The sequence below is a fragment of the Lissotriton vulgaris genome, chromosome 2_1 (assembly GCF_964263255.1).
Source record: "Lissotriton vulgaris chromosome 2_1, aLisVul1.2, whole genome shotgun sequence".
NCBI lineage: Eukaryota > Metazoa > Chordata > Amphibia > Caudata > Salamandridae > Lissotriton > Lissotriton vulgaris.
The window spans coordinates 838,930,010-838,943,270 of NC_141687.1; the positions used below are offsets into that span (position 1 = coordinate 838,930,010).

The 13,261-nt window shown below is 42.9% G+C and overlaps 1 protein-coding gene across 7 annotated transcripts in view; it reads right to left on the reverse strand.

Annotated features, from left to right (window-relative positions):
• Positions 1–13,261, reverse strand: part of USP40 (ubiquitin specific peptidase 40) — a 703,484-nt gene that overhangs the window by 292,271 nt on the left and 397,952 nt on the right. For all 7 annotated transcript variants that reach the window (XM_086956273.1, XM_086956270.1, XM_086956267.1 and 4 more), the window contains one exon: positions 5,746–5,820. In XM_086956273.1, the coding sequence (XP_086812399.1) occupies positions 5,746–5,820 (75 nt within the window). The remainder of the gene's footprint in view (positions 1–5,745; positions 5,821–13,261) is intronic.

Sequence of the window (13,261 nt, forward strand, 5' to 3'; positions counted from 1 at the left end):
ATATTAATAGTAAATAGAGGTCGTTGTCAAATGGTTGATCCAAGTTCAGTTTAATCGCCTCATCCACAAACAGCTAGGATGTAACTGACAAACAGGTCAATCTACATTCTAAGAATCATGCAATAGGAGAAATCCAAATTCCACGAGGAAGCAAGTGCTGGTGAGTAGGATAGAACATCACAGGTAGGGACGTCTACGTGGCTTTCACACATAGGCCAGTGCCAACTTGGGTAGATATAGCATCTTCAAGGGCCTCTTCCTGGGACCCTCGGCACCCAGCTCCAATTGATCAGAGAAGACAAATTCAGAGTTTGTTGATGGGCCGGGAGCTCTGACAACATGACGTATAAATCCTCTTCATCAATACTCATGGGATTGGCCTCAGCAAAGACCCCAGGCATTTCTGAGGATGATTGGGGCATACTGCTGCACGCCCACCGGCTGTCTTGGCGCTGCTTGCTGCGGAATGCCAAACTGCTGTTGCAATGGTTCTCGTTGTGGTCCGGTGAAAGGCATAGGATGCACACGGTATGGTGATCGGCCCAGGGACATTTAGAGTGACACTGCAGCCATCTCTTAATAGGCATCCTTTTCATCAGTCTGAGAGCATCGTCATTCTCCAAAGGGAGTCAGGAGCACAAAGAGGCCCAAATGACCCGTGGATCGAGAGGCCCGAAAACTCATTTGTCGATGGGACCAAGGCTGAATAGGCACTACAGGTCGGATGAGTCAAACAGTCTTCTCGCAATGGGAATAGAAGATAGCTGATTCGAAGGACACAATAGGAAGCAACTAACTCGTCGAAACCTGGAGCTCATCAAAACCCAATGATAGGTAAAAATATTCTAATATGGAGTCGATAACCAGGCACATCTTTGACCAGATGTGGAGTCACTGAGACCTCATGACTGAAAAACACAAATTTGAAGAAAAATAAGTTACAAATGTCAGAGCCCAACACTAGATGGGAGGAATATGTAGAGCATGAGTATTCTCAGCAGGGGTCTCCTAAGTCGGTCCTGGGGAGCCGAATCCATGGCAGATTTTTTGCATATCCTCATTTAGATGAATATGGATATCTTAAAAATCTGGCATGGATCCGGGCCTCCAGGATCAACTTTGGAGAGCCCTGATCTACAGCCACACATGCTACGAACACACACACACACACATATATGTGAGTGTGTGTGTATGTATATATATATATATATATATATATATATATATATATATATATATATATATATATATATATGAAGCCCTGTATCGCTCGATGCTGCCAGCATCGCAGTTCCACTGCTCCAACTGGAAAAACGAACAAGCCAAGATAAGTGTTTTATTCCATTAACCCTTTCGATGCTGATGACGAGCTCGTCATCAGCCACGGTGGTCGTGTGCTGATGACGAGCTGAGCTCGTCATGAATAATGGCATCAATAATTTTCCAGCACAGGGGAAAAATAACCGCAGCAGCCAAGGTGTTAAAAAATAACACCCAAGCAGTCCTGCATGACGCGTTTCGCCTGTAGCCAGAGGCTTGATCACATGATACGTTACTAAATCTCGAAGAGGGTACTTAAGTCATTTCTGAACCACAAAAGGGCGGATCTTTGTAAAAGTAATCCGCCCACCTTAACTCCTTGTTGTCTCTCATTCTATACATGGTTAAACAGTGGTGTTTAATTCATTAGTTACAAAAATATATATATATATATTCTTCAAAACGGGGTTCCACTCCCGCACTCAAACCATTAAATCATCAGGAATCCACAAGTGTTTGATAACATAGAAGGGGGTTTATTCAAGTCATAAACCCGCTGTGACGCGTTTCACCCTCAAAAAGGCTTGTTCACACTGCGGTGTTACAAGTTGTAAAGCAATACATACTCTTCCTGGTATCACAGTAAACATAGTGAAAGGACTACACACAGTTGTCAATGCTTGTTACCAGTTACAGTGGACGCCATGTTATCGTTTTTCAAAACCAGTGCTAATTGATTTGTATCCTGACATTTTCAGTGTTCCTGCGTACCTCATAATAACGATACTATTAAATCATTAGGTACATTTGCATAATTCATTAAGGTTACAATACATTCCACAACCCACGTAATTATTGTTACGTGTGTATCTTGTCCTGCGTTGATATTGGCAAAGCACTGTGAGACCTGTAGTTTCAAGCCTGACTTCAGTTCACTTCATTGGTAAAGTACGTATGCATTATTTATTAAAGTGCATCCAAACCCTAGCGTTTTTGCCGTGTCTTCTGTTAATTTGGGCAAAGCATTATGGTGCTCGTGGTTTTGAGCCTAACCTGCTGATCAATGTCCGGGTGTACTGCAGTGCTTCCCAGGATTGGATTAGATCATTATATGTGGTTAAGTGGCCTTGTCTATAGCGATGCAGGAACCAAATAGTGGGAATGGGTGCAACTTGTTATGTTCCATGTGGCAGCGGTTGAAATGGGTGGACTTAGTATGTGCTGCATGCCCTTGTTAATGGGAAGGATGTAGTATTCTTATGTCATGATATTTCTCCTATGTTACCCTTTCCCTAGCTGCTCAGCCTGTGTGCATGTTCTGAGTGGAATGTGGGTGTGTGAGCATTATGTAGAATGCCTGGGTGACTGGATGAAGAATGAACGTTGGTGAGAGGGGCTGAGCAGCTAGCAGGCTGCTCCTGGTGGGGCTGTGATTTACCACCTACAGAACTTATATACCTGTTATGATTACTTGAAGAAGACTTTTACTACAGGTTAACCAACCTGTGAATAAACCTACTTGGTTTACATCATACCAGCGTGGCGTGATTACTACAAAGGAGTGTTACATTCCATTTATCAGTAGGTAAATGCAAGACCTCTGTATGTGCAGCATGTCCTTACTAGTGAAATTGACGGTAAATATGCAGAAGATACTCAATTGGCGACTACCGGTTTTCTCCAACGGCATCGCGCCACCCCTCGATGGGCTACGAACTCCAGAATATGTCCACGTGCAGCCGCGCACACCACAGGATCACGAACACAAGATGAGCTGTTTGCCGATTTGAACTACTTTTATTTGAACCACAAGGTGCAAGTCACAAGACGCATTTTGTACACGAACTGTGTCCTTGGTCACTCAAGATAATGTTGAACAACCGGAAAAATTAAACTCACAGGCACTTGCTAATCACGTGGTCGGCAGGAAAATAGAGAAGGAAAAAATACTTTACAATTGCTATACACAATGAGGAAACCTCTGTAAGTGCATTCATAGCTATTGACCATATAAACAATATATATGAACATTTTTAAATTTATTTAAAATGTGTATAAAAGGCAATTTGCTCTTAAGTAAATCTTAGCATTATAGATATTGTATAATGTAAATACTGGACTCTGCCTGAAAATGTGTGACAATGACATTTGAATGTGCAAATACACTGATGTAAACAATTGCATGGGCAAAAACGCTGATGTAAACAATTGGTTAAAAAAAAGCATTGTCCCCTTAGGTGCAAAAATGCTAATGTAAACAATTGAATGTGCAAAAATGCTAATGTAAACAATTGAATGTGCAAAAATGCTAATATAAACAATTGATTAAGGATCATATTATCCACTTAAGTGCAAACACGAGAATACACAGTATAAAAATGCATAAATGCAATATAAACAGCACCAATTGTATCAATAAGGGCTAAATATATAAATATAACTGCTCTATTAGCAGCCCAATATCATATTGTCATATATCAACGGGTCTACAAATTATCAGTTAAAATCATTCAATTGAAAGTGCAAATGCGGAATGTAAACATTCAGTAGCCATAACAATTAATATTCCTTACTACGTCCTGCCTGCACGTTAGCAGAAAAGTGCCTTTTAGTGCTTGAGGGTGAAAATGATAATAAATGCGCAAAACAGTGTTGCAAAAATAAAAAATCGCCTTGCCAAAAATATGTAATAATATCAAGGAAAAGGCAGCAGATGACATATTGAGCTGGAATCTGTTAACATTAATGCAATGTCATATCGTAGTTCTAATACTAAAAATGATAAACATGCATATGAACATGTAGTTCCAACTCAACTCATCGCCAATCGTAAGTCCTCGGACGAATCAAAGTACCGAAAGATAGCATAGTGACACAGTTAGCAACGGGATACGACACATTGATTCAATGGAAACCATCTAGAAGAGCGCATTTAGCTCCAAAAAAAGCCAACCTCCAAGCAATTTGTAGGGGAGACATAACTGCAACTTTGTGATACTCAGACATTGAAAGCAAGGCAGAGAGAATACAAGGCACTATAAAAGTCTACAAATTGGGATGTAACAAGTGGGGCCTGATCACAAATAAAGCTCCGCCTGCTAATTGGAGCATTACATGGATTGTCTTCATATTTTTCAAAAGGGTAAATCAATTCTTCCACAAGAACTTTCACTCAATTAAGTATGCATTGAGTGGTAAGAAGGGAGCGTTGATAGTGGTGGAGTTGTAATAGTGTCTTTGACCTGCAGCAATCAAAAAAGGTGAAAGCCATTTTGAAGGCTTATGGTTTTGTTTTTTCTTAAATTAACAAATGGTTCCTTTTACAGTTTAATATTGACATAAATTGATTAAATACCCTGAGGTTCTTAGGGGAACTGATTCAATATTACAATATCATCCTGGTGGGCTAGGCAGGGTTCTGCTCCTTCAAAGTTCTAGGGCCTCCTAGTGCCCAAGAATACTTTGAAAAGATGTGGGCAAGATAATGGATTTTTCCACATATTTTACTGCAGATGTTAGCTCGAGAGATTTAGTTATTACAGGCAGATATTAAAATGTAGTCATGAACAGTTTTTCTTTCACTTCAATTTTCACCCTGCCTAGTGCCCTTTCAAAGTAGCTTTGCTGAAATTTGGTATGACTGACTCTGCTTGCAAAAGGGGCAGGATACAAAAAGTTAGAAAAACCTCACAATATATGGCTGCAGAGCTAGACAAATCTAGACAGGCTCACACCACAACAGCTTCCCCATAATTGTATACCCCTTCCATTATTAACTGTGCAACATTTGGCATAAATGTTTCTTCCAGTTGCAGGAAGAATGTTTTGTAACTTTTAATGCAGATTATCGCTTGCTCCCATATACACGGTTAAATTCTTCAGCCCTACATATGTGCTCTTAGACAGCATATAAAATGGATCTGGTTTTCTTTGAACTACCTTAACAAAATTGATTTCTGTTTTACTTGTCCTGTGCTTCCTATCTTGTATCTTGGGTACTACCTATTTTGAACTCTTCTCTCTGTGATTCGTGCTGCCTTCTTTTCTACTGAATGCTCCATCTCTCATACTTCTCACTATCCATTTTTGTACAAGTAATTGATGTCAGTGCTGTTTCTTTTTACTCTGTGCACTTGCTCTCTCTTGTTATCAACAGTCTCTTCTTTCTCTTTTGTTCTCAGTGCTGTCTCTATCATTCTCAGTAATGTGCATGCAGTGTCTTATCTGTGCCTCCACTCATGTGGTGAAAAGTATGTGAACAGAAAAAACATAATCAAAGTATGCGCTGCCATAAGTAAATGCCAGTAGGAAGTTAATTCTTGTATCTCAAATATGCAAAGTACATGACTTGATTATGTTATGAAACATTAATCTGGAAAAGATGGACTTTATGAAGAAACTGATGAAGAGAGTTTTAGAACTGAATGATGATAGAAACATTCAAACAAAGCTTGGGATAGAGGACAAGATAGCAAGACCACTCACCTTTGGAGCGAGTCTCCCTTCAGTGACAACCAGAGTATCCCCACTACAGATCTTCAAATCCTTTAGGGATGCCATCTGTGGACATGAAAATAAGTATCACACAGAGAAAAGTGGTACATGTTAAATGGAGGATACAGGAAAATGTGACATAGTATGAGGGCAACAAATGGTGCTCAGTATTACATAATTCGGTGCCACACATTTAATTGCAAAGTCAATGGTTCTCACTTTTGGTACATATTGGCATTGCCAATTTATTTTAGCCAGGTTGTACAGTTTCGTTAATGGCTGAATCGGGGCGGGGGGAAGCCTATTATGTTACTTTGTGTGCACGCACACCCCCACATGCAAGTACCTACAAAATGGAACTGCTGTTGTTTTCCTTTTTATTTTCCAATCCAACTCCGATCAGCAAATAAAATGAAAGAATTACAAGCCAAAGTGGCTGATGAAACCGTTTATGCAACACGATGGGCTAGTTAGGGCTGAAGTTGCACAGAAGACCAGAAACAAAACAGGACCATCTAATTCTTGAAATGTCTTAGGAGAACAACTACATGGTTTTACATATTTTACTTGCTGGGAGCAAAACGGTCCCCAGAATGGCTCTAGAGAAAATGCACCCCTGTAATGGGTTCCCCATTGCGAATTTATGTGACTTTACTGGTTTTCACCTCAGCACAGACGACAGTCGTGGCGCATAGAGTGATTCCTGTGACACGCAATCTGGCAGAGACCACATCTGTGGGACCATTATGTACATTACTTTAATGAGAGTGAGTTACAATCAGCTCACTAGACTACAGTGGTGCAGTAACAAATGAAAGCGGCCTTTTTAATTATTGCCTGCCAGGCACAGTTGCCTAACAGTCACGCCTATTTTTTTTTAATTGGCCTGCAAGTCCACTGTCACCAGGTCATTTTCTCTATTCATGTGGGACATAGGTGACTTGTGAGTGTAAGTGACATGTAAATGCAGCAAGTGTGTGGACTGTGTGATACAGCTGGCAGTGAACGCATAGGAGTCCATTTTGATTTTCTGCACTGCAGTGATACCTAAGATGAAGGGCTGGAGCAAAGCCCAAGCTGCAATGTGAACTGCAAGGCTTCCCCAAAGTATTTCTGAGGTGCTTTGTATTGGACAAGAATTTAGGGTGTGAAGGATACACAAATAGGGCCTCTCTGTGGTGTTGGTAAAACCCGTTGCACTTTTCCGGCTTCACTCTTCCTCAGAAATGTTACACACAACAATTTAGTCAAGTGGGGAACCCTCTCCCTCTTTCATGTCTTTGTTGTTGGTGTACTTTGACAAGAGACTCAACACCCACCCCATGCTCTAATGAGACCAAGAATATGTCTAGAACAGCCTCCCATTTTAGGACGCCCATGGGGGAAAAAGGGATGTGATCTGGGCAGATTAGAAGATGACTACTGGGGAGCGGCTTGCCGTTACCCCATGAGGTGGCAATAGGAGCAGGGTTCCAGTTGATTCAGCTAAAATGGCTCTATAAGGTATACTATACTAAATCCATGTTATTCTGTATTCTTTTACTCAGACCTCTGTTCACAGCTGGGCAGAAAGGCACATTACTTCATTCAATCTGGAAAAAACTGCACCACGATCCGATTCTACTGGGATGGGGTTGGCCGCAGAATCTCAGGGTTATTATATGTAACAGTGGCTATCTCCCCACAGTTGGTGGTCTGGGGAATGTAGGGGTTTCAGACTCCTAACCAATATTCACTCTGTCTCTGCAATGTGGCCTTGATGGTAGCTCAACAAGATTTGATCCACAGATGGGGGAAGCACCACACTACCAACATTATAAGAATGGAATCCAAAATGGATTAGTGCATCATAACAGAAAAACTAGTGCACCATGTTGGGGGCTGTCCAAACAATTTGGAAGTGTGATGCACAAGGATGGCGGCCAAATTTGGTGACCTAGAACACCATCTAAAAGGCAGCAGATGTGGGGTAGAGTGGGGGTAATAATGGGTGGAAATGGAATATGTAAGGTTGATCTGTGAGGGTGAAGACCCACCGAACAGTGTGTTTATGTCAAGGCAAAACTTCGATGGGCTGATAATGGAACTGATGTACGTCATGTTGCGGTTCATGGTTATGAATTACTTTGGTAAATGTTTGGACTGAAACTTTCAATAAAAAGGTGCAAAAAGGCTCTCAGTCATTGGGTACCCCAGCCACAGATACAACCCCTTGCAGGTCGCTTTTTAACAAATTTGGAGAAATGGTACATTACTAAAACGTCAGACAAACGGCTGCTGTCAAACATGTATGCCTTTTTAAACACCCTCAGGCAGCACAGTAAATCTCCTGCCCAGCATAGGTGGGAATCTGAAATGGAACGAGAGTTCTCCCCCAAGGAATGACATGATATTATACATAGGGCCAGAGCCTCCTTGTGCAGTACAGCGGGCAAAGAGATGTTTTTGAAAATTGCACATCATTGGTACTACAGCGGCAAGAACAATGGAAACCGGGAGGGAATGGGCATTGCTCGAGTCTTAGTGGTCAACCAGGGACGCTCACTCATATTTTTTGGTCATGCTTGAAGATACAGGAATACTGGGAGGTAATTCTTCGGGACATACACGACATATACCACACTGATTTACCCAAATTCCCCTCATACATATTCCTTGGGCTCCCCAATGCCTTGATGTATCCTCTTAAATCTTGCGGCAGCAGAGCAATTAGTCTGGCTCGGGAAATGGCCAAAGAGGCACTATTGGCAAGATGGGGCACGGCAGGGATACTCTCTCGCCTGGACTGGCTATACAAGCAATGGGAAATACAGGGGGAATGGAAAAGGTTACCGCAGGCCTTACACGTTCCCTCCCTAAATTCGACAAAACATGGGGCACCACCAAAGAATTCTTGCCCAATGAATTCACTGAACTCACCTGCCTGAAGTACCTTAGAGTGCTCCGTCTCACTAAGCACCCTCCCCAAAGGAATAAGGATAACAGTTGGCCGTACCCGCCCAGATCATCTATTTGACACTTGCCTGACAAACCACACACACATATAGGAGGTAGGTCTCTTTACCCTCACCTTTCTCTTCTACTTACTTCCTTTTATGCCTTTACATCTAGCTCATATGAATGTAAGTGGTGGCTATTGTAATGCTGGTCTTTTCAAAACCAATAAAAGATTTAAACCATAAAAAGGTATAAAAAAATAAAAACTTGGCAGAGCCAGAAAGGGAAGAATACACCTAAGTCGGGAACTGCATGAATTCGATCCCAGAGCTAGACTTATGGAAACACAAACTCTGCCTACAAATATAATACAAGTAATGAACCAACAGTTATCTGCCAGAATCTAGGGTGCTGCAGCAGTAGAGACTAAGAAACTCTTCAGTGTTCCAGGGTAAAGTCACTGTCAACTCCCCATCACCAGATGTGGGAACAGCAACAAGAAACGTTCTGCAATCTGTCAGGATAAAAGTTGCCTGCAGTGCCTTGAAGGAAGGCTTTGGGGACTGTGAGGAGCTAGGACAGGAAGAGGTGAAACCTGTCGGATGGGAAGGATCTGCACTGCCAGCCCGTAAGGTGAGGCCTTAACAGTGGTGAGACATGCTAAGAAACATAAGCACCTGTGACTACATGGAAAGCACTCAAAAGCTAAGAAGACAAAGATCCTGAAAGTACTCAGCGCTGAAAAATCCGACAACATTCAGTGGGCTTATCTAAATAAATAAAACACCTGTGATGACTTCAAAATCAGACTTCAGATCACTAATGTGAATTGTGGTATGCTACTCACTTTCTTTGGGCGGTGGTTTGATATGGGCCAGAGGAAGATTCCCCCAATGAAAATTCACCAGACCACAATTGTGAAATGTACTGTAACATCTTCATCACATATGCCAACACTGCATGCCTTCGTCAGGCTGGGGCCTGAGCAGGAAATGTGGAAGGCAAAAGCTGGAGCAGATTGAGGGTGAGCCAGCTCAGTAGGCAGTGTAGAACAACATACCAAAAGGAGTGGCACACTCTCTGCATCCCGCTGGATCACGAAGGCCCAGCCTGCCTAAGCAACAACAAGGCAGAATTGCACAGTGCGTGGATCAGATGGCCTGGCAGAAACCAATGCTTTGGACTACCTATGCTCTACCTACCCGCAATCACTTAAGGAAGGATTGAAAGGGTTTCGCGGTAGATATAAGAATGCTATCAGTTATCTGAAAAGGGACAATGACCTAACTTACACTGAAGAACCATAAGACACCTTGGCCAGGGGACAGCCTGGATAAGTTATGGCTATCTCCCTGTCACAGTGTTTTACTGCATTGATAACTGTGCATTGATTGCCCTCTAATATGTATGTGCAGCATTGTGTTGTTAATCAGAAACAAAATTAAAATATTTTCTCTTTTTAAGTGAAAGGATTAGCTGACCTTGATAAATTGACAGATATTAGACATCTTAGTGAGTTGAGATTCTACCCAATACTTCCTCACGGAGTAAAACTTGAACTGCTCGATTTTGCTACCCGAGGGTCAAGGAATAAAGGGGAGTGCTGTGCTCAGCCAAGGTTAAATAGGGAAGCCCCGTGACAAGATGGGCTCTCATAGTTACAATATGAGCCTAGCAACCACTGACTGCCATAGGACACCTGGAAAAGTTCCTACATTACAAATGCGACAGTGTTTTACATGAAGGTAAAGCAATGAGATGAAGAGAGCCAGACAGGAAGCAAGAGTCCTTTTAAGGAGAGCAATATATGGGACTCATCAGCTACATGAGAAACTAGGTACTTAAGGTTAACTGGCAAGTGGATGACGTACAAAAAGTCCAGGGTAGAAAGAGGGGCTGTGCTTCAAACGCAATTATTGACAACATTCTAAGGTGAATGTCTAGAATGGCCTTTAGAAGACATATAAAAAAGTCTTTCAGTGAAGAGAAAAGCACTATGAAAGAACATAGAGAATACCACACAATTCACACCAGTTGGTGGGCCTTGCATATCCAGAGTCAGCATAGCTTATGGGGTTTTCAAGAAGGGAAGATGCCCACAATGGCCATAGTCACTGCTTTGTTAAAATACTAAAATATATGATTCTATATGGATTCATATTAATTACGGGTAGTTCCGGCTAGCGGATATTACTCTGTGCTTTACTGGGTCATTGGCTGGGTTAATCAGAAGCCTGAGGATGTACCCATACACCAATAACAGTGGAGTAGAACAAAACTGATCTCTCTGCACCAAATCTAAACAGTCAGTATTCCGTTTCTAGTGGAGAATATTGTTAAAAATCTGCTCTACATATGCAATACGCTAATATTCAGCCTGTTCTCAGATAACAAGGGTCTACTGGTTATACTTTTTTCTTTCTTTTTTTTTAAATTTGTTTTTATTGGCATTTCGAACATCATGACATTTATCATCCTACATTGCATATCATATCATGTCATAGCAGTTGGGTCACATACACATTTCGAGGGAGAAATACAACAAAACAAACAACCGGTCAGGTCGATATACCATAACAGTGACGGGTGACCGTCTATAAGTGTCCATAATCCCATTTACACATACTTGTAAAGTCCATAATCTCTGTGGGCGGTAGGAATCATTAAAACATAAATGTGTTGTCTTGTGTTGAATCTCCTATCTAGAATCGTACTCTGAAATGCTTGGGACCACCAAACAGACACAGCCTAATGTAACAGCATCATTAGCAACATAGAAATCTCAGATGTGTAACCCAAAATAAGTGTGGTTGCTGTGGCAGTAAATTAAGGGTCTACCTGTTGCGGAGGAGGGTTCTCCAGACCCTCCGAAGGAGGCGTCTTTGCCCGAGCTCTGTCCCACAGCAAAAAGGGCTCCCAGATATCCCTCGGCCTAGCTGCCATGGGCATGAGTTCCGAGAAGAGTCCCAGTTGAGTATGGCCATAGCTCACATCCGCTAGCCAGTCTTTAAATGTTGGTACCTTTCGCCTGCCCCATCGTATAGCAAGTTGTCTCCTAGCATAGAGCAAGAGAAGGGCATGTAGTTTACGCTTTTTAGGCTCCGTATCTTTGACAAGGCCTAGCAAGCCCATGTGAGGTGTGAGAGTGTCTTGTCTGCCTATGATTTGGATTACTGCCTCTGCAACTGTGTCCCAATATTCCCTCAGGTTCGGGCAATTCCAGGCGATATGCAAGAAGGATGCCGGTTCAAAGCCACATCTCCAGCATCGCTCATCCTCTCGCAGATGCATACGATGGAGGCTTGAGGGGGTTCTATAGTATCTTTGGAGAAATTTGAAGTGAATGAGGCGCAGTCGGTAGTTTGGGGACAGTTCCAGCAGCTGCCTACAGCAGAAGTCCCATTGTTCCTCATCAAGTGGGGGGATCTAGCTCTGTATTCCAAAGGCCTAGAGACTTGGGTTGGACAATCGGGGTCTGCTCCTGTACTGACGTGTATAATCTAGTAATCAGTTTGCGCGGTGATGCTTTAGCAAGTATGTTCTGTGGTGCCTGGAAGGTGGGTGGAGCCACAGGGAAATCATCACCCAGTGTCTGGCATGCGGCTTTGAGCTTGTAGTACATGAATTGTTCCCCAAAGGGCATCTCCTGTCCATCCAACCCCCTGCGGGGGGTGGGGGGGGGGGGCCTGAAGGTCCCATCCGGGTATAGGTCAGCAAAAGTGCGCATTGGTATACCGTCGATCTCAATCACCCCTGCAATATCCTCCAGGCACGCTAAGAGCGGGTTACCGCGGAGTGGGACCGCTGGTGCAAATAATAGTGGGAGATTAGCTCTTTTCAGGAGGGTCCTCCAGGCCCATCGCAGAGTGTCTGCAGTGTCGACATCCACATCGGGGCGCGTTGTCTTTTTATAGATTACAACTGATAGGGGTGTAGGCACCACGGCACCCATCTCCACCGCAATGTGAGGCTGATATGGCGTGTGGTACATCCAGAAATGCAAGAACTGGGCCTGCGCACATAAAGCATACAGCTGCATATCCGGGGCTCCCAGTCCCCCCTGCCGCAGTGGCAGGGTGAGCAGATCCCATGAAACTCGTGCCTGCCCTCCAGCCCATATCAAGGAGAGTAAGTGGGTCATAAGACATTTGAAAAAATTCTGGCTAAGGGGGATAGGCACATTGACGAATAAGTACAGGAACTTCGGGAGAATCACCATCTTTGCTAGCGCTATCTTCCCAGCTAACAATAGGGGCAGCTTGGACCATATCGCTACCTTACCTTCTAGCCAATCAATCGCTTTGCCAAAATTCATAGCCCAGATATCTTGCAGATTGCGGCACACCCAAATTCCCAAATATTTGACCTCCTCGTCTTCCCATCGCATATTCAGATGCAACCCGGGGGGTTTCATCTGTGAGTGGGAATACAACGGATTTCTTCCAATTGATTGATATACCAGACAGTCCACTAAATTTAATGAATTCTCTTAGAACAGGGTCAACATTTGACGATGGATTTAGTATGTATAGGGTGACATCCTCGGCATACATGGATATCAGCGAACTGC